This window comes from Alosa sapidissima, chromosome 21 (genome assembly GCF_018492685.1).
Source record: "Alosa sapidissima isolate fAloSap1 chromosome 21, fAloSap1.pri, whole genome shotgun sequence".
Classification (NCBI taxonomy): domain Eukaryota; kingdom Metazoa; phylum Chordata; class Actinopteri; order Clupeiformes; family Clupeidae; genus Alosa; species Alosa sapidissima.
Window position 1 is genome coordinate 16,193,865 of NC_055977.1, and position 25,307 is coordinate 16,219,171.

General features: G+C 42.9%; 2 protein-coding genes across 4 annotated transcripts in view; one reads left to right on the top strand and one right to left on the bottom strand.

Moving 5' to 3' along the window:
- Positions 1-8,161: 8,161 nt before the first annotated feature.
- Positions 8,162-11,669, top strand: c21h5orf49 (chromosome 21 C5orf49 homolog). Its single transcript, XM_042075786.1, has 3 exons — positions 8,162-8,373; positions 8,537-8,650; positions 11,347-11,669. Exons 1-3 carry the CDS (start codon positions 8,254-8,256, stop codon positions 11,524-11,526), a joined length of 414 nt encoding a protein of 137 aa, XP_041931720.1. The 5' UTR covers positions 8,162-8,253; the 3' UTR covers positions 11,527-11,669.
- Positions 11,663-25,307, bottom strand: part of adcy2b (adenylate cyclase 2b (brain)) — a 77,719-nt gene continuing 64,074 nt past the window's right edge. For all 3 annotated transcript variants that reach the window (XM_042075775.1, XM_042075777.1, XM_042075778.1), the window contains exons 18-27: positions 22,797-22,934; positions 20,645-20,764; positions 18,171-18,355; positions 16,975-17,059; positions 14,239-14,397; positions 13,909-14,073; positions 13,338-13,445; positions 12,735-12,846; positions 12,425-12,549; positions 11,663-12,183 (exon numbers count right to left, since the gene is read on the bottom strand). In XM_042075775.1, coding sequence (XP_041931709.1) covers positions 12,031-12,183; positions 12,425-12,549; positions 12,735-12,846; positions 13,338-13,445; positions 13,909-14,073; positions 14,239-14,397; positions 16,975-17,059; positions 18,171-18,355; positions 20,645-20,764; positions 22,797-22,934 — 1,350 coding nt within the window. In that variant the 3' untranslated portion in view covers positions 11,663-12,030. The remainder of the gene's footprint in view (positions 12,184-12,424; positions 12,550-12,734; positions 12,847-13,337; positions 13,446-13,908; positions 14,074-14,238; positions 14,398-16,974; positions 17,060-18,170; positions 18,356-20,644; positions 20,765-22,796; positions 22,935-25,307) is intronic.

The window sequence follows — 25,307 nt, forward strand, 5'->3', positions numbered from 1 at the left end:
CTGTTATGCTAATGCCCGCATACAGACAAAGAGTGAAAGCAAACAAACCGGTTCACAAGCAGGTAAAAGTGTGGCCTGAGGGAGCCTCTGATGCTCTTCAAGACTGCTTTGACACAACAGACTGGGAAATGTTTAAGCAGGCAGCCACTTACAACAATCAGACAGACATAGAGGAGTATACAGACACTGTAACCTCTTACATCACAAAGTACATTGATGATGTGACCCACACAAAAGACATCATCACTCGGGCTAACTGGAAGCCATGGCTGACAGGGGATGTCCTCAGGCTGCTGAGGGCCAGAGACAAAGCCTACAGAGCTGGGGATGAAGCTGGCATGAGAACAGGGAGAGCCAACCTGTCCCGTGGCATCAAGGAAGCAAAAAAGGAATACACTCGCAAGATAACCACCCACTTCAAAGACAGCAGGAACGCACAAAGCCTATGGCAGGGCATTCAGACCATCACGGACTACAAGCCCGCGCCACAGAGCTGTGAGAGCAACATCCCTCTGCTCAACAATCTGAACCGTTTCTTTGCTCGCTTTGAAGCACAAAACAGCACTTGCCCACAGAAGACCCCTCCCCCTCCACACGAGCAGCCCCTGTGCCTCTCTGCCGACAGCGTGAAGCGGACACTTGCTGCTATCAACACCCGTAAGGCAGCAGGCCCAGACAACATCCCAGGTCGGGCGCTGAAGGACTGCGCTGAGGAGCTTAAGGATGTCTTCACAGACATCTTTAACACTTCCCTGAAGCAAGCCATCGTCCCATCATGTTTCAAAGCTGCCACCATCATACCTATGCCGAAGAAAACTGCTCCATCCTGCTTCAATGACTACCGCCCCGTGGCACTGACACCCATCATCATGAAGTGCTTTGAGCGGCTTGTCATGTTACACATCAAATCCATTCTCCCCCCCACCCTGGACCCCTTCCAGTTTGCATACCGAGCCAAACGGTCCACAGAGGATGCAATCTGCTCTGCCCTCCACCCAGCCCTCACCCACCTGGAAAAAAGAGACTCATATGTGAGATTGCTGTTTATAGACTTCAGTTCTGCATTCAACACCATAATACCACAACAACTCATCTGCAAACTTGACAAACTGGGACTCAGTACCTACCTCTGCAACTGGCTACTGGACTTCCTCTGTCAGAGGCCTCAAGTAGTACGTGTTGGCAACAATATCTCAAGCAGCATCACACTGAGCACGGGGGCCCCCCAAGGCTGCATGCTCAGTCCGCTGCTCTTCACCCTGCTGACGCATGACTGCACTGCAACCTACAGCAACAACCACATAGTGAAATTTGCTGACGACACAACTCTGGTGGGTCTCATCACCAAGGGCGCCGAGACTCAATACAGGTTGGAGGTCGACCTTCTGACCACGTGGTGCAGGGACAACAACCTCCTGCTGAACGTCAGCAAGACCAAGGAGATTGTTGTTGACTTCCGTAGAGGTCACACCCAACACCTGCCACTGACCATCGACGGTGCTGTGGTGGAGAGAGTGAGCAGCACCAAATTCCTGGGGGTGCACATCAGTGAAGACCTCTCCTGGACCACCAACACTGCATCACTGGCGAAGAAAGCTCAGCGCCGCCTGTACTTCCTGCGGAAACTCAGGCGAGCAGACTCAGGCGAGCATTTACACCTCCCACCTCACCCGCAAGGCGACCACAATTGTGAGTGATGCAAGTCACCCCCCTCACAATTTGTTTGATCCACTGCCCTCTGGGAAGAGGTACAGAAGCCTGCGCTCCCGCACCACCAGACTCACCAACAGCTTCATACACCAGGCTGTTAGGATCCTGAACTCTCTCCCCCCTCTCCCCCCTCCACCCTCAGCTACATAACATCCTGGACTTTTAGACCCACAATGGCTGCCTTGCACTACTCCACTTGTACACTTGCACACTTGCAACTTGTTGTTGTTGTCCTGTTGTCCTGAACACTTCTGAACACACTTATGCTGCTCTTACATAACTTGCACCACTATGCCACTTGCATACTTAGGTCAAACAAAACTACCTCAGCCATTTATTGGCCTGACTTTTGCACTATTATATTGACTGTCTACTGGATGCACAATTGCACAATTTCTACCAAATTTTGCTGCTCTTATTTCTTCATTGTATGTGCCTTCTTATTTTTACTTTTTATATTGTTTACTTGAATGTTATGTTTGTCTGTGGACCTAATTGGTAAAATATGTCTTGTCTCCACCGTGGGATAGTAGGAAACGCAATTTCGATCTCTTTGTATGTCTTGACATGTGAAGAAATTGACAATAAAGCAGACTTTGACTTTGACTTTGACAAGAACTATACAGTATAGTCCATGAGCCACAGGGGGTCGTCACTACCATTTGGGGGGGCAAATTCTCACTATATTTTTCTGAAAGCTACATATCTCTGGAGTATAAAATGGTATGATAGCAAGTTGGATCTTGTAGCTTTGTGGCTGTACAGGCCTTCAAAGTTGACCACTGATTTGAAAAAAAAGGAAATTCCGCCTATTGGCTTTTTTTGTTAAAACACTCATAAGAGCCCAGAAAATAATCCAAATCTTATTATTACTGATGCATATGTGGTGTTTGATGTTGGCATACATATTTTGACTCATTATGTGATTTTGCTCTTCATTTTGGTTGATAAAATTCAAGATTTATGTGCAAAAAAAAGCTAATTTGAGTTTTCATGTTATGGCAATACCTGAATGCAGACCTTATTGATCATTACTATTCTACCTTCCTTACTTTCAATTGCGTGTTGAAATTAATTTTAAATGATGACATACATAGGTCTGCAGTACAAATGTTTTTTTAAATTGTAGCTGAAACGAGTACAAAGGATCTTTAATCTATTCATAGAATTCATCGTCAGAACAGGAGCACAGAGGATGCCATCTCTATGGCACTTCACTCTGCCCTGTCCCACCTTAGCAATAGCAACCCCTATGTAAGAATGCTGTTCATTGACTTCAGCTCAGCATTCAACACCATCATCCCCTCCAAACTGATCACTAAACTCAGTGAACTGGGCATCAATACCTCCCTCTGTAACTGGATTCTGGACTACTTGTATTGCATTCATTGTGTCTACACTTGAGATTTGTTTTTTCTTTTATCATATACACCTATATTGGTAGATGTTTTTTCTTTACCTTGACATGTTTCGACGTATACTTCCATCTTCATCGAAAGGTTTTTATCAGCTGATGTTGTTACGGAGGTGTGATCCACCTGTCAGTTTTTTGACAGGTGGACCACACCTTCTGCTGTCAGTCAGCCGCCACCCCAGGACGGCACTCCAGGTATGGGAGAGCATATATGCTCCCTCATCTCTGTTCATCGTCTTTGGGCTCCGCTTTCTTTTTTCAATCGCCTCCTTTATCCAGCGGTGGTATCGGTTGTTCTCCTGCTTAATGACTCTGGCATGCAGGAGGTGTGGTCCACCTGTCAAAAAACTGACAGGTGGATCACACCTCCGTAACAACATCAGCTGATAAAAATGTGTCACACTACTCCACCGTGTGACCTTCTGATGAAGACGGAAGTATACGTCGAAACATGTCAAGGTAAAGAAAAAACATCTACCAATATATGTGTATGTGATAAAAGAAAAACCAAACTTATGGATTCTGGACTTCCTAACCAACAGACCTCAGTCTGTTAGGTTAGATAATCGCACCTCCTCAAACATCGAACACCAGTGTACCACAGGGATGTGTGCTGAGCCCTCTCCTCTACTCCCTCTTCACCTACGACTGCACACCTGTACATGGCTCTAAAACCATTGTCAAGTTTAAAGATGACACTACGGTGATTGGGCTCATCAGCAATAACGATGAGACGGCCTACAGGGAGGAGGTTCAGCACCTAACATCGTGGTGCACTGATAACAACCTGGCTCTCAACACCAAGAAGACCAAAGAGCTCATTGTGGACTTCAGGAAGTCTAAAGCTAGCACACACACACACACACACATTCTCATCAACAGGACTGAGGTGGAGCATGTCACCAGCTTCAAGTTTCTGGGTGTCCACATCTCTGAGGACCTCTCTTGGACCCTCAACACCTCTACCCTGATCAAAAAGGCCCACCAGCGTCTCTTTTTTCTGAGGTCCATCTGTCTCCTCAGATCCTGGTGAACGTCTACTGCTGCAACATCCTCACCAACTGTAGAGCATCCTCAGCCAACTGTATCATAGTTTGGTATGGCAACTGTTCTGCCCACGACCGGAAAGCACTGCAGAGGGTGGTGAAAACTGCCCAACACATCACCGGTTCCTCACTCCCCTCCATTGAGGCCATCCAGGGCAAGCGATGCTTGCGTAAGGCGCGCATCATCAAAGACTGTTCTCACCCCAACCACAGACTGTTCACTCCACTCCCCTCCAGGAGGCGTTACAGGTATCTCCGCATCCGAACCAGCAGGTTCAGAGGAAGCTTCTTTCCTGCGGCTGTCACCCTACTGAACTCTAGCTCTGCATCCCGGTGACATTCAACCAACTAAGCCCCCATCACCCCCTGCCCCGCCCCCGCCTGATGCCTCCTTGCCTGTGCCTGTTGAGGTGTCCACGACCATGGCAACCTTGACAGGGACAACAAGGAGGCGGACATCCCCTAGCCCCCTCCACAACTGCACTACCCTATCCCACCCATCTATTTATTTACAAATGTACATACTGTAATTACACTTTTTACTGTACATAGCCATATTCCACTGCTTTTCATCCTGCACATACATACACTTATTATTAATACTATTGTAATGTTACTGTTTCTGCACTACAATGGTACTGTTACCACACTGCACATAGTTGTACTGTACATATCTGTCTATATGGTTCATACTAAATATCCATATTTATTCAGTTTTTCTGTAATACATTCTGTTAATACACTGCATATATCTATATTGTTCTTACTACTACTATAATGGTACCGCCACTACATTGCACATACCTGTACATGTTGTTCATACATTGTTCATATTACAGTACATAGCCATATTTATTCTGCTCTTATAAGGTAACTGCTAATACACTGCACATATTTATATTTAATTTATGCTACTCTAAACCACCTTCTGCAAAACAACTATATACTACTGTCTACACTGCACTATATTTCTTGTCCTGTCTATGCACCACCTGCCTATACTGTGTACAGTATATCACATTGCACTTTTCTGCTTTTTTGCACTTCTGGTTAGACACAAACTGCATTTCGTTGTCTCTGTACTTGTTCTCTGCACAATGACAATAAAGCTAAATCTAATCTAATTTAATCTAAAAAATGATCTGCCTCTGCTTTGCCTCTTTATGGATCATGCTATGAATAGCAGCAGCAATGTCTGCATAAGTTGAGACATTGTTATTGACCTTCTGGACCAGAGACATTCCATCAATGATTGTTGCTGTATTATATTCATCTGGAAGATTATCTGATAGTGATGCAAGTTTCTGCAAATGCTTTGCAAGTGCTGCTTTAGAGGTTTTCCTTGGGGTCCCCTCAGGTGTCGCCAAGGTCCAAGAGGGTGACAAAAGACTTCTCTCATGTCCAGTCTTTAACATGATGGTCTTGCTATGTGCCTGTGTTTTCTTTTTTGACTCATGCTCGTAAATGTCTTTAATTTTTGCTTTGTCAATGTATCATGGAATTTGTGCTTAGGTGCATCTGACTCCAGCCTCTATGTCATGATCTTTGCCTGTAGTATGAGCCTGAATCAGATCATCCCTAACCTCTTGTGTTGCTTTGCCTGCTGTAGATATGCAAATGAACTCATGTTCCTCTGAAAATGGATTGATCCAATTTCAGTTTCTGTCTCATCTCATCAGAACTGTGTAGAATTTTTAAAACTGTTGTAAATGTATACTTGTAGATCAGGTCTTGGAAAATAGTTATTATTTATTTTCAATGGAAATTATTTTAACATCAGATGAAAGACTATTTTAAGTATGATAATAATAATAATATAATAATAATAATAATAATAATAATAATTGTACATAATGATAACAATGTGTAAAGTGTGAATATTTTCACCAACCAGTTCATCTACATCTCATTCCCACATTCTTACTAGTCAAAAGTACAACTGAAATGTATAATGTACATCATTTTAGCACCTGTGATGCAATTACCATAATTTCCCAACTATTAGCTGCAGCTTATACATTGATTTTGCAAAATTTCTTCAGCTATGAGGTTAATACACGGGGGCAGTTAATATTATGGTATATGGTTTTGTTTCTTTTAACTTGCATACAACACTGTCCTGTGGCTTATACACAATACGGCTAATACACAGGAAATTACTGTATGTATTTAATGTGCCCTGGTCATTGTAATATTTATGTTAAGCTGGGTACATGTGGTGATGTGAACAATTTTCATATGGTATTCCTTGAATGTAAAGGTAATATGTGATTGGTAATCATGATGTTTTGATCTCTTGGAATATCTCTTATGGGTAGTTTCAATAAAATACTAATTTACTGAATTTTGGGGTGTTTCCGAATAGTACATTTACAAATAGTAAATAGCATAGCAATGCAGACCTATGTAATCATTTGTATTTCAAGTTTCTCCTGGGAGGTAGGAAGGTATAAATACATTGATTAATGAGGTGGTGGGCATTTCAATTAGTGCTACAACACGTTGTGTCTCTGAAAACTTAGATTTGCTCATTATTACACATAAATCTTGAATTTTATCAACCAAAATGAAGGGCAAAATCACATAATGATTCAAATATGTATGCCAACATCAAACACCACATATGCATCAGTAATAATGAGGTTTGGATTATTTTCTGGGCTCTTCTGGTTTAACAAAAAAAGCCAATAGGCGGAATTTCCTTTTTTTCAAATCAGATGTCAACTTTGAAGGCCTGTACAGCCACAAAGCTACAAGATCCAACTTGCTATCATACCATTTTATACTCCAGAGATATGTAGCTTTCAGAAAAATATAGTGAGAATTTGCCCCCCCAAGTGGTAGTGACACGCCCCTTTTTGGGCCTGTGGCTCATGGACTAATATGCAAAATAACTATATCCAGCATGCACACATACACAAATGCACAAATTGTCTCTGAAACAAAGGTAGATATTGACATGCAGGTGGAAGGAAATTGTACATTTCTTACTTTTTAGAATATTTCTGGGCTTTTTGCCTTTGAGACAAATACATCTGACTGTGGTCTGGAAAAAATTAACTGTTTGACTACACAAGACTGCTTGCATTGAAAACCTGTAAAGTCTCTTTTCTTGTAAATAATTTAGCCCTAATAGAGCACAAACCACACAGAAAATTCACTATAAAAGTGAATCATTATATCATAACGCCAAAGAGCTTTTAACCTGCCCTGCTGTTCCCAGTGGCCTTGGCATTTTATGTCCATTGCAAGTCACAGTGTACCACAAAGTTGAATGGCTCCTCAATTTGCATGCAGATTCATTGCAATGATTTCAATCAGGGCTTCCGACAGTCACTGATGCATTAATTTGGCTGAAGCCACAGGCTGGATAAGGCCCCATTTACCAAAATGGTTCCCTAGCAAGGGCATGGGCTATTTAGCCAAATGGCCATGCCAGCTCCATCCACCCCTCGCTCCCTATGAGTTGAAGGACCAAATGTGATACACTTTCAAATCAAGGTTATTGCGATGTTGTGCAAGAAGGGTCGGGTGTATCACTGCACAAATCTAGGCTACACAACATTGCAGCTCTAATAGTCACATATGGCACAGGCAATGGGAGCTAAATTAATATTGCATATTGGTATGATAACTGGCACACTTGCTGTATTCTTACAGACTACCCCCCATGAGACTAATGTTGCATTTTTGAATTAGGTGTGGGTCCCCATGCATTCTAAAAATCACCTGTTTCCTACCACAGCTCTCAATGGGATGGGATATGGGACAACCTCCCAAAATGTACTAGGCTATGTCAACTTACCTTTCTTGTAATAGCATTTTTCTAAAAGACACCAATCAAGTGAATTTAAGGAACAACTTGCGTGACAACTGGGTCAACCCAGAGCATTAACTGAAACATCACCTGCACCTGGCCCAGTTGGAAGACTTGCTGAGTGGCATGTTGTCCAGCCATTCAGCTGCTTGACCCGCGGCTGCGACTGTAACCAAGCAACTGTGTGGACGCTGTGTGTGGACACAGTCCTGCCTGGTAGCGAAAAAAAGCCTTCGAGTTATCAATAGGTTATCCTCAATTAAATTATGGACTTGCTGTCCCAAGCAGAAACGAAACCACTCTCTGCTTTGTCAGTGTTTAGTTTTATCCCATCTAGAAGATCTGAACCGAAAGAGATGACCTATTTCAACTTCACAAATCCCAGGGTAACGTTGATGTTAGGCAGTGTGTTTGTTGTTAGCTTCACTATCGATAGAGTTAACGTTAACTTAGCATAACTTGCAAATAATTCAGCTAGCCTAACATTATGCAATATAAATTGGAATAGGTTGTTACAGATGTTATTATTGATGTCAGTGTCATCTTTAGGCTCGAGAGGTACACCAGTATGACTTATACAGACGAACGGAAGGTTATGACAACAAATTACACCGTGATGATAGACAACATGCAAAAGGCAGAGGTCTCGACTTCTACATTGAGGTAACGTTAACGTCCTAATGTTAAAATGCCAAAAAGCTAACAAACTGACCAACCTGTGGCGTGGGCTAGTTTTTAATTCCACCCTACAACACACATTTTTAAAATGGGTAACAGTTTCGGACAGGGAGTATCTTAGCTCAGCAGATTCCCATTAACAAAGTGAATGTGGGCTTAATTTCTGTCAGATAATATCTTGTTCAAAAGATTTCAGGATTTTTGTGGATTTGTTTTTGTCTGTTTGGTGTGAAAATAATATAACGTTAGCATAAGAGGTGTGATCAAACAAAACAGAAATTCTCTGAAAATAGAGACTAACAAGCAATGGAAAGTGGGCATGGTTAAATTCCTGCTTACCAAAGCCATACAAATGTTTAGCCCACTGGACTTCACTGTTTCTACTTTGAGTTTGCATCTAACCAAGTGTTTGAAATGGTGACTAAACGATTCCAAAGGCAAGGCATGGAGTAGGTAATTTCATTTCACATTTGTTCATAAAACTTGGGGCATGGTAAGAACCACAGGCAAAGGAAAGGAGTAACTTATTGAAGTTTTACTGAGGCCCAACATATTTACCAATCAGGGTTGGGTTAGAAAAAAATGACAAGCAAAAAAAATCTCGGTAACACTTTACTTGACGGGTGAGTTCATAACACATTCATAGCAGCTGTCATAAACTACACATAAAGCATTCATGACTGTTTCATGAGACATGACTCAACATTCATACCAAACCTTTCATGAATGTGGAAGACAGAACGACGACGACTTGTCAAAATAAAAGTCCAACAATCGCAAAGCAGCATTGCCGTTTTTGTTCCAAACCTCTTACCTGATCATGTCACATCTGAGTCAATGAGCTAAATATTTCATGAATATCTTATGAAGTCTACATCAAATGTCACTTTACTATACAAGTTGTAAAGTATTCATAATCACTGAGTTTAACACTGGGAGGTAAACTAGCCTACATTCAGCTGACCCGTATTTGTGTAACCTGGAACGGTTAGACATTCCCAGTAAAAGAAAGATGAGAAATCATCTGCAAATGTTAAATCATATAAAACAAATACATCTTTATGAAACAAAAATTATTTGCTTGACCATGTTCTGTCTTTTTGGCACTGAGTAGCCCATTGACTCAGATGTGACGTGATCAGGTAAGAGGTTTGGAACAAAAACAGCAATACTGCTTTGCAATTGTTGGACTTTTATTTTGGCAAGTTGTCGTCGTTCTGTCTTCCATATTCATGAAAGGTTTGGTATGAATGTTGAGTCATGTCTCATGAAACAGTCATGAATGCCTTATGTGTAGTTTATGACAGCTGCTATGAATGTGTTATAAACTCACCCGTCAAGTAAAGTGTTACCAAAATCTCTAATGTTATCACAGTTAGGCTAAGGAGTTACTAGGAATTTGACTGGCAGTGGTGAATTTGTGGTCTGAAGAATTGACTGACAGAATATTGATCAGGAAAAGACCTCATCTCTCAGATAATATCGGTGGGGTTAAGTACTCAATACCAGACATAAGAAGTAGTCTTGGTTTCAAAACAGTTTCATCCCACATTGCCACGTCATTTCCCATCCCTAAATGGATATATTTTTTAATCCACCATATTGGTTTCATTCCATTCACAACCGTGTCAAGTAGCGGTTCAGTCTATCCGATTAAGTGGGAGAGGATGTGAGCAGTGCATGTGTGCAAGCACACACACACACATTCACAAACAATTTCAATATGACAGTGTCCTTTCAGTGTCAACTGTAGAATTATTTCCACCCAACAGTTCATATGCCATCAATTTGATCCTTTCAGAAAAAGTATGTATCCACATAAGTGTTTGTCTCTTCAGAACTGCATCAAAGTACAATTTGCCAGTCATGCCTTATCCATGCAAGGCTGTGTTGAATGGCTGCCGCTCCCTCTCTCATAATGAAATCATGCCAGTGGCACACTCTCAAATGCCTATTTGCTAACACCATCTGGCTGTCGACATTCATGAGAAAGACAAAAGCAAACAAGCAAAACCATAAATAGCCTGCAACTCACAGAGTTTAACCAGGAGTACTTTGTTTGTTTGTTTGTTTTTTAAATAGTTATTATTAGTCAATGTTATGGCTCTTGGCTGGCTTGTCATTGCTGTCTACCACCTAGAGTGCTGGGTAGCTGAAGATGATGTCATATTTAGACTTAGGGGGGACGGGCAGGTTTAACATTGATATTTTCTGACTTAATTCCTTGCTGATCTTGTTGTGGTCAGACATACGTCTGTAAATATTAGGGAGACCAGTGTGCAAAGGTCAAGTGGAAATATTTTTTTGTAAACAAAATAAAGGACAATGTTGTAATCGGTGTGTCTCTCAGGCTGTGGTGCCTACAGGTGCCAATGCAGGACTTGGATTAGTGGATGCAATTAATACATGAATAATTAAAACTCAGCTGCCCAGCTCAATGAGTGTGAATCATCTAAACCTCTATACCTGCTGATATTGAGACAGGTATGCCAACTCTGCCTTTGCCAGTTGGCCTACTTACAAACAAGAGAATCGAGCACATCCACAAAAACAGAGACAGCCAAGGCACAAATATCACGTCAGCTGTGAAATTTACTAGACAGCTTGTGGTCTACTGGTTGTGCTGTCTGCCACTTAGCTGAGGCAATTGTTATCATTCAGTAAGTATATTTGTATTCCAGGAGTCAACGCGGCCTCTTCCAGTTTTATCCTCCTCTGAGTATGGGCGACGTTTACCACCTCCCTCCAACCAATCTGGACGCCAGTTCGCTCAAGTGAACATTATCCAAGCTGAGTTCTTCCGGAAAAATGGAATCACAAGATCGGTGGAGGAGGGATACGGACCAGTCGTCCCTGTTTGAGGCGCATTCTTTATACTGTAATATTATGTCAAATATACATACACAAGAGAGTTCTTCGATTCATAGCCTTTTACGTTACGTAATTAAATACATTCTCTAAAGTCTGTTTAGGACACTCAGACATAAACGACAGACGTGAGTATATACAAAGTCTTTAATGAATAAGAAAATGGTGGTGTCCAACATGGCAACACTCTGGTATTTTTTTGTATTCTCATGTTCTTACAAAAACTCCTTATTTTAAAACTTGTCTTGGCTGCACACACAGTGGCCTGGCTAAAACACAAAGAGACTGGACAGCGCAAACACTCATGACATCTATCCGCTTCTCTGAATGACTGAGACCATGCAAACGTATTCACAGGTATATGTATATATTTATATATTTGTGTGTGTATGGGTATTTATATGTATGTCTAAGCACTTCGCAGCACAGTGTATCTATGCTATATGGTGTGTGTGTGTGTGTGGGTGGGTGGAAGTGTGTCTGGTTTGTGTGAAAGTTCAAGGCATCACAGTCCCTTGGGACAGGGACCTGGTCAACTCAGTGTGAACAAAGTAAGTCTCCAGCTCCCCCTTCCCTTTGACATTGATGATGCCTCGGCAAGAACAAACGTAGCCCAGGGTCTGTAGGATTCGACTCGTCTCCTCCGTAACCTACACCGGGGGGTAAAGAAAAAAAGAAATTATGAAATCCTCTCACCAAATCCTTTGGCAAAAAAAAAAAAAAAAAACATGAAATGAGTAAGCAAGCAAGCAGAGGAAAGTCTTTGAAACAGTTGCTCATTTTCCCCTAGACACAAACATGCCCACACACATTCACACCCACATACAAACACACGCACACAGAGGCACTCTCAAACTGAGAGGGTGAAGACTACGAAGTGAAGAGATGAACCTGTATTTTCCCCAGCACTCCTGTGGTCTCCATTCTACTGGCCACGTTCACACTGTTACCCCAGATGTCATACTGGGGCTTTTGTGCTCCGATCACCCCCGCTATCACAGGGCCATGGTTTATCCCTGGGGAGACAGCACAACAATTCATTTCTTTCTGTGGCTAATGAAGATAAGGATCATGATTGATGAAACAGAAATAAAGTCACCTAGATCTATTATAGTACAGAGCTAGGCTAATAGTAGTTGGCTTTCAAATAACAAATGACATCCATTTTTAAGAATTTTGACAATTAAAAGAGAGAACTTACCCACTCTTAATTTAAAGTCATTGAAGGAATGCCTATTGATGACGTCGAGTTTCCCCACCAACGCAAAGGCAAACTCCACCATGGTGCCGATGTGCATGTACTGTCTGTCATCCTGGAACAGTGGAGAGAGCAAATGTCTCCAACATCAGTGATGCTGTCATAAATCCTATCTTCCCTGATGGAGCAATTGCCTTCTGGTCTGAATATTAAGAAACTGTTGGCACTAATGACTCTCACAATCACACAGCAGAGCACTTAAACCCACAACTGTCAGAAGACAGAACAAGTCATGGGACATGCCGTATCCTACAATTAATTCAGACAATGTAATCAGTGATGATGCTAAATGTAAAATGGTGACATGTAACTATTATCTTTAGTCATAATTGTCGTGGCGCCGCTGTAATAGGGCCTATTAGATGGCACAACGATCTGTTACATTCTAGCGAGTTACAGCTATACAGTCTTATAGGAGTTGCAAGATTACATTTGTGTAAATATAAGTGGAAACAATATGGCATGTGTGATACCATTATGATACTGTATATCCTTCAAGAAGTCTATAAGTCTGCATAAGTTTTAGGAGTAATGAATATGCATCACCTGTGTACAGTCTGGTCCTGGTGCGATATTTAGTCCTGTGGCAGCCATGTATGTGCTACCAATGGTCTTGATCTTCTCCACACCACTGAACTTTGGTTTAGACAGAAGCTGGGAGAAGATGGCCAGAACGGAGTCAGTATCTGTCCTAACCTGATTAACTGTATTACCGCACATTGATTTGAAGAAATACAATGCCACTCCGTCCTAACTCAATGGCTTATTCCTCTGTGTTCCATTAGACACGATACGTTTAGTCTTAGGTCTAGGTTAGGTTTGCATTTATGTACGTTTTTAGAGCACAGTTAAGTAAAGCGTGCATTCCTAATTAAGCTGCCTGAAGGTAATGCTGCAAAGGCACCTGACAACCATGGCTGTTATGCCTGCCAAGAAGGCCAAAGATTAGTCTTGCCTTTATTAGGAGATGCTATCTGATAATTACTGGCTCATTACAGCGTATATTTTTTCACTTAGTCAGGCTTCTAAAGTACTGAGGGCATCGTAATTTCAAAACCACTGCACACAGACGTGCTACACAGTGCAGAGAGGTGTAACAAAAATAAATAGGTCTTGCCGAGGCCGTCGTAAGCACCTCGTCAAAGTCGGCAATGATCTCATTGAGGAGTCTGAGACACTCCAGTCCTTCCTTGTTGACGTCCGACTCCGTGTAGAACTCCTTGAAGTCTGGGATTGAAGCGAACATCACACACACCAGGTCATAGGACTGGTGGTACAGGTCCTGCAAAGATTCAAAGCAGAAGTGAGTACAAAACAGTAAGAATGAAACAAACCTTTCACACTACAAAAGGTTATTTGCCATCGCCTGCAGATCCATCAGGCAAATCTATTCTTGTTCTGTAATCAGCAACAAAAACACAAACACACCAACAAGAAAAATAGGTACCTCATTTTTCCAGTTTCTCGCCAAGAAGTGCTCAGCAACGTGGGCAGGTAGAACGTTTTCCAGGAGGACACGGTTGAGGTTCTCCATGGTCTCGATCTCCTCGCACTCCTTCTTGAACTTGTTTTTCCAGACGAAGTCTAACCTACAGTAATATTCATTCTGTTACAAGGGGACACAGAGGCAAAGAGATGACAGACATCTGATCACCGTGTCTGAGAACAGGGTACATAAAACATCACAGCACACTGCAATCACTGCATCAGATCGGCAGCTTAGGGGGATGGGCAACTCGACCTGGTAAGGTTGCTTACATTTTTTGTTTGTAGGCTTGAACAAGTGAAAATACTGGCAAATGTGAAAAACTCTAATCCTTTAGACCAGCTTGTTCTCTCTATTATGTCTATGGTTCAACACCCTCTGTCACACGCACACATCTTTTCAGAACACAAGTGGTTCAACAGCAGTTCTATAAAGGAGAGACATCACAAAACCCCGTAACCTTTATGACTATACAGTATTCCTTAAGCAGATCTATCATATTGGCGTTATGCTTTTTCTTCATGTAAAGGGTATTTGAGTCGGCAGTTATTGTGGCCAAAAGTAAAAAGCTTGAAAATGAATTTCAAACAGAAATGTTTGTCATTAGACACATTAAGTATTCATGCAATGGTGAGTTATCTCTCCATTCCTCTCTCTCCATCCCACTATCTCATATTTTATTTCCCCATTTTTAAAAGTAATGAATAAAGTAATCATGTCTCTTACAGTAATATTTTTTTTTGAGAAATCTGAGAATTTAGCATTCATCACAGGCACTAAAAGCTTCATGTCAAAATGGAATCCAGCAAAGGCAGAATGTGAAAAAAAACAACAAAACTTGCGTGACTTTATGCGTGACTTGCTGGGCCACACAAGAAGAGCCAAACTGTGTGGTTGTGCGCAATGCGTCCAAAGCAATGCGTTAAAGCTCTAATCGGAGGAGATGGAAGGATAAATCTGGAGGGCAATGCATACTAACACAGCAGACTGCCCTATTGAGATAAACAACATTACGAGACAAGCAGGGTTTGTTGTTGTGCCTGCTGTGTTTGTGGACATGGGATGGGTGGGGGGAGTAAATCTAGAACAAATCTAGAAGACTGTTGAACACCCATTACCTCCATTTCAGTGACAACCCCCCCCCCCCCCCCAAGGCTCCATAATTCATTCTTGCCTCAAAGCAAGAGAGCCCAGAGGGCAGCATTCTGCATTCTCATCAATGAACACACATTTAGCAGACTCAAGGGGCTTTTCATCAGTAAACATGTTCTAAAAAAACAATATCTGTCTGTCCAAATTTAAAAGTTTTTTCAGTTCTACACACTAAATACTAAATACACATATTGAAGAAGAATTCATTAATGATATTTGCTTCATCATTCTGAGCTCCAATGTCAAGACGGTGTATGTAAAGTAATGGACAGAATTTCCTACTTAAAGGCAGAACTGGAATAAATCATGTGTTGAATGTATAATACATGGATGCTCCTTACTTGGATGCTCTATTCTGCATCTCAAAGCATTGTATTCATTTGACCTGTGGTTCTAGGTATATCTTAAAGGGAGTATGGTATCACAAGACAATACAAATGATAAATTCTAAAACTATTAGCACAATATTTGAAAAAAAAAATGACTGATATCATATGTGCCTTGACTAAGTGATGGTGCTATATTCAGATGTTGTGCAGGCCTGCTTTCTAAGTGAGTTATGACGCCATCCAGATTAAAATAGTCTTGTTAGATGGGTCAGCCCAGAAACCCAGTTTTAGTTTTCCTCAGAACATAAGTACACAAACAAACACAAACACACAAGCACACACAAACTCTCACACACGCACACACTCATTTCCATACATTCAGGTTAATACAGCGAGAGCGATTGGCTTTCGGGGGGCCCCCAAATCCTCTGTCTCTTGTCCTCCTGGGTGTACAGTACAGTACTGTTGCAGTATTTCTAAATGGGGAGAATGATGGATGATGTTCCCGCAATCCATTAGATATCCTCAACTCGCTTCTCTGATTCCAAAGAGTAATATAAACCCATCACCCAATGGAACAAACACAAATAGAGAAAACAGAGAGGGAGGGTAGAGGATGTGTATAGTATAGTATATATACTTTTTTGATCCCGTGAGGGAAATTTGGTCTCTGCATTTAACCCAATCGGTGAATTAGTGAAACACAAACAGCACACAGTGAACACACAGTGAGGTGAAGCACACACTAATCCCGGCGCAGTGAGCTGCCTGCTACAACGACGGCGCTCGGGGAGCAGTGAGGGGTTAGGTGCCTTGCTCAAGGACACTTCAGCCGCAGCCCACTGGTCCGGGCTCGAACCGGCAACCCTACGGTTACAAGTCCAGAGTGCTAACCAGTGGGCCACGGTGTGCCGTGTGTGTGTATCTGTGTATGTGTATTTGTGTGTGTGTGTGTGTTAAGAGAGAGCGCGAGAGAGAGAGAGAGTGGGGGAGAGAGAGAGACAGAGAGAGAAAACAGCAGAGGAAAATACAGGACAGAGCCGCTTGAGAAATGTGAGGAGAGACAGCCGAGGTAAGTGGAATGGCCTGGCACTATGTGGAATAGTCAGCGTTAATTACGAAAGCTGTGTGGAGGGGGAGAGGGAGTATGTGTGCGTGCGTGCGTGCAGAAAAGGTAGCGGTTTTGTGACAGTCTATTAGTGCTCAGGCAACCCACCTGTCGGGCCAGAACAAGGAGGGTGATGAAGAAGATAAACAAAGACACCGAGCCCATGGTCTTCAGGTCCTTCAGCACCCCTGGCCTAAAAACAGACATAGTGAGGAAGAGGGAGAAAAACAGAAAGGTAATTTACTTTTTACATTCCATAAAGAGAGCCAACAAGATGTGTGATGACAAGCGCCACATCATCTTGAATGCAGAGGAAAGAGAGACAATGAGACGGAGAGACAGAGCAAGAGATGGAACTCCAATGACCTCCAAACTTCCAGCTGTCAGTTCCCCGTTGCGAAAAAATCCATCCCTGCACACACATACCCACATATAAAACCCCTCCATCTCATAAGCTGTCAATCACCCTCCTGTACAACTATGGGAGGAGGAAACTTTTCAACCCACCGTTGGCCAGAGAAAGAAGAAGCCACACGGCCATCTCTCATCCACTGCACCCAATTCTGCCGTTCGGTTCCCGGGGTTCATAAGTCATTTCCGCGGCCATGTAATTTATATTTAATCAAGTTCAAAAGACCTGATTTGTCAAAGTCATCGACGTGACAGGCTCAAATTGCTGGCCAATCATATTTCCTATACATTTATCTACAGCCCTCTAAAGCTGTGGTTCCCAGCGTTCAGCTCTTGATTCCAGTGCATGTCATTTATGTTTCATCAAGTTCAAAAGGCCCGATTGGTCAAGGCCTCTGGAATAACATGGTGAAATGACTTGACAATTAAGGCTTTTAGGACCATTCTCTAACTGTTCGATAATTGGATACAAAGCAGGCAGGCAATAAGCCCCAGTTACCATGAATACATACCTCTAAAAGAACAGACCAGGTTTGATTAAATTCAAATGAAATGCTGCAATAGAAGTCTCTCTTCTATTGTTTGTGCCTGACCTCAATTTGCCAATCACACATGGAAAACAGCACAGAGCCAGTTTCTGTGTGTGTGTGTGTGCATGCTTGCGTATTGGTGTATGTGTAGGTGAGAACTAAATATTTTTATGTGAATGCATCTGTAGTTCTAGCATGTTCTAGCATCTTGAATTTCCCCTGGGGATCAATAAAGTATCTATCTATCTAATCTAGACTTAAGTTGTACTGTGTTAAATACTGTGTATGTGTGTACATTTCCATTCCTTTCTCCAGGTCATGTTGTGCATGTGTGCGTGCCTTTGCGTCTGTGTGTGGGCTCACCTCTCCAGAGGCTGTGTGCGGTACAGTGCGGTGCTGTAGTCGTCCAACACGGCTGCGTAGGTCTGGAGGATGACGACGTTGTAGCCCACCACCGCCGCCAGCATGATAAGCATCTTCAGCTCGTAGTTAATGCGCAGGAACACCGAGCAGGACACCAGGCCCAAGATGCAGCTGTAGATGAAATACTGGCCCCATGGACACGAAAAAACAAAATGCCAATCAAAAACCCGCATCCGTGGGAGACAGACAGGCCAATCGAAGCCGACTTAATGATGAGAGAGAGGGAGCAAATGGATTTGGATCCAAAGATTGGAGGAAAATACTGCCTGGATGTTTACAGAGTTCTGTTTTTAATACCCCTGAGCTTGCTGTTGTAACACAAAAGAAGGCAGAGCATTTTTTCTCTACAGTGCCATTTCTCTCTACTATAGCTGTCGAAGATGCTATGAAGCGGGAACAAAAACAGTATGCAATTCAATAATATTTTACTTTGTAGTTCAGTGAACTATGTAAACATATAAAGAAGCACAGCACGGGTTGTAAACCAGAACCATAGCATTCATAATTGAGATATATTGCGGGGTATGCTCAGATGACTTGAGAGGAAACAAAACAATACACAGGACTGTTAAATACTGTGGAAAACTTCACTGGCAGCATCAGCTTCTGTGCTGCGGATGCAGTCCTCTAGGCCAACCCCTCTCCCCCACCCCTGCCTTTCCCAAACAAAACTCAAGGCAGAGGGCCTGACTTATGCTTCTCAGCAGGGAAATTGTGCCAAAAGCGATCTGTGCCGCCTGCAGAGAGCCCAGATAAATAAGCTGAGCGCCACACACAGTCACTTTTACTGAGCTGTCCCTGGCAGGGGGAGATATATTTCATTACAAGGGAGGGAGAAATGGGTTATGGCCATTAGCAAGGAGTGCGGTGTGAATGATAGCTTCTTTATGGAGCCACCACTGGCCATTGTTTCTCTCACAGAGTCCTGAAGGCAGTTTTTTTATATTCAGGTACAACGAGGTGGACTCAGTACTGTATATCACACATGCTCTTACCCGGCTATTTGTAAGGTAGGCTGCCTCTGAGATTAATTTAAAAAGAAAGAGGATGTTCACTTGACCATTAACCTTGTCATGAACAGATCATGGCACATGTAACATCCTGTCCATGAGAGCTTTCAATTTACAGATGCTATGACATTTTACTAGTACCTAGCAGCAGCTCATACAATTACATGCAACACACAATTCTGAGAACTGTCATGAGGACATATACTGATAATGAAAAAAAACAAGGAACTCATCACTGGAACTCCAACAGTCATTACTACTAACGGCAGTATCTGGTACATATATCACACCTTGTTTATGACAAGGTCATGTCAACTTTATGTCAGAGCAGTGAAATGGTATCTATGTTTTACATCAAAAACTAGTAGTGCCTGGGGCGCTCTAGCACAAGTCTGGCTACAGCATCCATGGCACATTTAGGTCCAAGTGCCCACAAGGACCCCATCTCTCTTGCCTACTCGCTTCATGTCACTCTCTTCACTGTCCTGTCCTGATTAAAGGCATAAAGGCCCAAAATACACTTAAAAAGTGTGTGATGACTACTGCCTATGTCTCTAACACACATGCAAATATGGGTCCTAAGGACATTTAAAACTTTACTGGGGCAAATTTTGCTTGTGTGATTATTTTTATTTGTAGGTTAGGCAGCCTGAGCTAACATCTGTCTGTCTAGACATGAGTCTGTTTTGTTGCTTTGACTGGTTTGAAGGGCAGCTGCTTGTCTGTGATGCATTGTATATTCATTTTGAGCCAAATAGAATCCAGAATCCTACTGAAAAGTGTTCCTCTCTCTGTCTCTCTCTCTCTCTGTCTGTCTATTTCTCTCTCTCTCTGCTAGCTCCTCTTCTCTTCTGCAACAATCTTCCAAGCTTCCCCCATACTCATGTCTGGGGCTCTCCAGGGCTTTCTACTAGGGATATGCAGCCAGTGTGTGTGGATGCACAGAGGGAGAATAGCTTAGGCAAGGCAGCAGAGAGGCACAGTGTGTGGGATGAATGTTCCTGCCTGCTCTACCCAGGGTGTACATATTCTGTGGGCATACGTGGAGAGGTCTTAATGGTTTTCGAAAATAGCTTATTAGCTGGACCGAGAGCTGCTGGCTGGGGCCCGGTAATACTACGGTGTCTATAAAAAGGTTCTGCTCGCTCTCCCTTGCCTTTCACTCACCTCATCGGGAGTTCACAAACTGATAACCAAAGGACTGAGTCAGCTCCGCTTTATTTCAAAAAATAGGAAAAACAAAGCACACAGTGTGCTGAATAACACCTCCCACAGTGGATTAGACAGGAAAAGCTCTAAAATCTTTTAAAGCGCCGTTGAGCACCATCAAGGACAAAGCTTCAGTGGTCTATAAACCGCTGCTATTGTTTGTGAGGAAAGTGAGAATACAGAGTGTCCACTTACGGGCAGATAGAACTTGTCCTCTTCAACAAACTGTACAACATAGCCTGAGGAGCTGACCATGGTCTCGTTGGACATGTTCAAACCAGGGACAACCACTGTCCTCACCTCCTCTAGAAAAAACTAAACACACACACACACACACACACACACACACACACACAGGGAGACAGAGAATGTTGGTTTTATATAATATCTGTTGGCTTCAAAAAGGACACTATGTAAATGAGTATGAACAGATGGGGTCAGAACGCAGAGTCATTAGCATCGTAGCAATACAGAGAGCAGACAAAACCAGACATTCGTTTATATAAGCGGATTTAGTTATGTATTTAGCACACTGGGCATTTAGGCAGTCTAAAACAGACTAGAGTCTGAGGAAGGGCCGTAAGGGCTTGAAACGTAACCATTAAAAAAGAGCTCTTCAGTGTGCGGATCTTTCACTTTTTTCTTTAAAACAGACTAGAGACAAACACACTACTACTTCTGTTCAAGAGTGGCAGAAGACAAACAAGAATGTATAAGGTGTGAAATTAAAGGGTATAAAAAGGACTGTTTGTTCAGTAAGTGCATTACCTAAATTCTACTTTCAGTCACTGCCACATCTTGCTTGGGGAAGTCAACACAAGTAGATTACTATCGATTACCATACAAGTCGACACTACTCCGTTTTGGTCCCCAACAAAAGTTGACAGTCCTTATCATCCGAAAAAGACCCTAAGTTGTTCTTAGACTGTCCTTTAGCTGTCTTTTAATAGACACTAACATGGAAAGATCCACGTCTCAGCACCTGTAGCTCCTCCCTGGGAGTGTCAAAAGCAAGAAGCCAGCAGCTCGAGAGGTGACGGAGGGAGCCAGGCCTAATTACTGAATCACAAACACACACACACCCACCCACACAAACATACAAATACAGACACATACATACAGACAAACAAACACAAACAAACACACTCACCCAAACACACACACACACACACACACACACACACACACACACACACACTGCCCTCCATTCCTTTCCCCTGCTCTAAGCCATAAAGCCACAGTGACCTGTAAGCGGCCTCAAATCCAATCTGCAGCGCATCATCAGAAGCATCATTGCCTGTGGGTTCTTCAAGCTAATCCACGGTGATGGGGAGTGACCGCCACGGCCGCACTCTGACCAGAGCCACCCACAATTTGGCACATTGAAAATCAATACGGAGATTGCAGCGGCACTGACACCCCTATCACACTCAATTCCAAGGTGAAGACACTAAGGGCAGCACTTCGCCTCATGATCCAGTGTGATCCTCTCTCTATCTCTCTCTCTCTCTCTCGCTCTGTGTGTGTGTGTGTTGAGCACTCTTGTTCATTGCATTAGGTGGCCCACAGTATTGCCACACACACACACACACACACACACACACACACACACACACACAGCAGGGTTGGTTAGTGCATGTCTCGATTCTAAAGGTCCCAATGACAACTTATAATTGTGCTTTTCTCTCAGCTCACCAATTAATCTAATTGGGCAAACACAGTGTTTAAGCAGAGAGCTGCTGGCTTTGGGTAAAGTTGTGTTCCTGCAAAACTGATCTAAAACTCGCGAGGTCTGTGGTGTGATGGCACGTTTTGTATCGTAAGTATCATACAAAGCATGCTCGGGTAGCCCTGTTGTTGTCGTGGGTTCATATGACACTGGAGTAGGAGATGATGGCAGCGTGGTGGAGGGGACGGTGCTCTCACCGTGTCACCACGAGTAGTAATTACCACCGGCTTGGCAGAGAGGTCATCATGTTGATTACTACTGTATTATTGAGCACGGCCATTACCAGTAAGAGAGGGGCCCCAATTCATCATAGTGTTTACCGACATTATCGAAAGTGGGACTGTCACTTTAGAGAGCTATGTCCCCTCACCGAGATTTAAAAATAAAATTAAAAAATAAGAAAAAAAACAGTGTGGAGTTAGGTGGGCTGTCACTGTTCCAACAGTTCATCACATGTGAGCGAGAGTGTGCATGTAGCGGTTGACATGGTGATGATGACGCTGGCAGGTGCGCGGGCATTAGAGAGGTGCACAAGTAGGTGGCGGCGCGGTTGCCTTGATTGCAGTCGCAGCCTCGCACGGACGCAGCGGTGTGAATGACGGTCACCACGGCGCTTACCATGTTGAACACAGCCATGACCAGGATGAGGGCGGTGGTTGTCATGGTGAGGACAAGTCGTATCCAAGGATTGTTGGCAATGATCCTAGAGGAGCTCGGAAGCCAGGGTAGAGAGCACGAGGCTGCTTTTCCCCATTGCTACGGCAACAGGAGACAGAGAGAGGGATGGAGAGAGGGAGAAAGAGAGAGAGAGAGAGAGGGGTGAAAACAAGCTCTCCAACACTTCCACTGATATTTTCTGCATCACAGCTTTTCCAACTCTGGATTGCCAGAGGTTGTCATATTTCATTTTTTTTATTTAAATAGAAGAAAAAAACACATGAATAAACATATTTCTCCACAGCAGTCACTCAGGCAGAGGAAACAACACTGAATTTCTAAAGTCAAAAGATTCATCTTCTCACTGCCTATCGTGAAATATCTTTGAAACAGAGCACTGTAGATGGCAGAAATGCATTCCAAAGTGGTCTTCCCGTTTAAAATAGTTTTTTTGAAGTAAGCATGGTACTGCTGAGAACAGCCTCGAAACTCTGTTTTTCGTAACCCTTGAAATAATAACCAGTCTAAAATAGGGTTTGCTAATGGAAGCTTGGCATTGTGATAATTGTGTATGAGTAGTTGTTGAATTTGCCTGTGAATATGGGAGCCTATATTGTGTTTGCCTCTGAAGTGGTGGCTCTCAACAAGCTGAGAGTTTGCGTCGCTCAACGTCATCCACACAAGAGCCTCCCAGAACAACAGGAAGTAGTACGTAACCTGAGCATTTACCAGGTCAAAACTGATTACAAACACAACAGGTTAGTCATGTTTGTGTCCCTGTGCACGTCTGACCTGGGTCAATGGCATTTGTGTTCAATGGGAGGAAGACAAAGCTTTACTTTAAGGACAACATGGTCTCATATGGCACTGAACACCAGAAGGTGTGTGTGTCTTTGAGTGAGTGTTATAATAATATACAATAATTTGCCAACAACTACTGTACAAAATGCCTGTGGGCAGAGCAGTAGTGCTTTATGCCCCTGCAGCACTAAGGCATCAGTGAAAGAGCGCTGCTACAGTCGATTCTTATTAACCGCATCCCAAATGAGCCACGGTGACAAAGAACAAAAATATCAGCTCCACATGATTAAAGCGCAACTGCTCCCATGGAGTCAACTGTCTCTCAGAGAAAGAGAATAATAGATCACATGCGACCTAGAAAACTATGTCAGCACTTAAGTAAGTGGTGGCAATGTTTTTTTCTTTTTTTCTTTTTCTTTTCCTTTTCATTCTCCGAGAGCGGAGAACACACACACACAGTCGCACAGTCACACAGACACACGTACGCGTGCTGAGGTTTTTAGGTTACCAGCGAAGCACAAGGTCGTTCTTGACGGATCCTGTTTATTGAAAACAAGCCCATTTTAAGCAGTGCAGCGTGCAGTGTATGTGTGTGTGTGTGTGTCTGTGTGGCGTACTTCATTATGTTGTGATGAACAGATTGAGGGCGAGAATGGGGGGGAGGGTGGGGGGGTGGCACGGGGGGCTCGATCAGTGGGTGGCCCCTGAGTTAACAGTTCATGAGGTGAGGGAATCACAGGTAATTACAGTCACTTTCAAACTGTGACAAGGGAAGCGCTTGCACTGACAAACATCCTCTCTCTCTCTCTCTCTCTCTCTCTCTCTCTCTCTCTCTCTCTCTCTCTCTCTCTCTCTCTCTCTCTCTCTCGAGCCAACACTCTTGCTGCAGCTGTGCACAGGCACAAGAAGACTATGAATAGACACATGCAGAAACAGGTAGACAGGTTAAACTGCAGGGATGGATAGCTGATTGGATGGATGAATGGATAGATCCATCTATCAAAAAACAACATAGCTTTTAAAAATGACATAGAAATCCGGCCCCCCATGTGTGCCAACATACCAACACACACACACACACACACACACATTATTATGTTACCACTTGGCGCAGATCTTTACCAGCCAATCAGCATAAAGCTCACTTAATTATTCATGTTGGTGTTAAATAAGCATGGACCATTTTATTTCCCAGCCTAATTGTAGGGTTGTACACGGGCTTGTAAAATAACATCTGAGCACGTTTAGACAAACCAAAAGTTGCATACCTTCTAGGTTAACATCACAGAAAAAGGTAAGATACTCCGTTCAACCATTCTATGTCATTTTTCATTCACACTTTCAAAAAACAGCCAGAGGACCAGGAGGAACAATTCACTCTATTTCACAAAGTGTATTAGATAAGAACTGCACCTTTAAAGCAACACCAAAGCACTTTTCCTGTCGCACGCACGCTATTTGTTTATCCAGCACTGGCTTTGGAAATAACAATGTCTACAGACAAGGTAGAGTACGTTGCATGATTTTATGAAAGTATGATGTATTGCGACATCAGAAGCAAGTCAGATTTGTAGTTTCTGATGTCTCATTCCATCGAACTACAGATCCGCTACCCGATCTGGCAAACTTGCATAGTGCGGTTATAACCAATAGAGGGTCGCGAAGAGAATG

Excerpts from the sequence above, each read along its gene's own strand:
- c21h5orf49 (XM_042075786.1), top strand. The coding sequence starts at position 8,254 with ATGGACTTGCTGTCCCAAGCAGAAACGAAACCACTCTCTGCTTTGTCA. Across the intron at positions 8,374-8,536 it reads TCAACTTCACAAATCCCAGG|GCTCGAGAGGTACACCAGTA; the intron begins GTAACGTTGATG and ends TGTCATCTTTAG. Across the intron at positions 8,651-11,346 it reads GTCTCGACTTCTACATTGAG|GAGTCAACGCGGCCTCTTCC; the intron begins GTAACGTTAACG and ends TTTGTATTCCAG.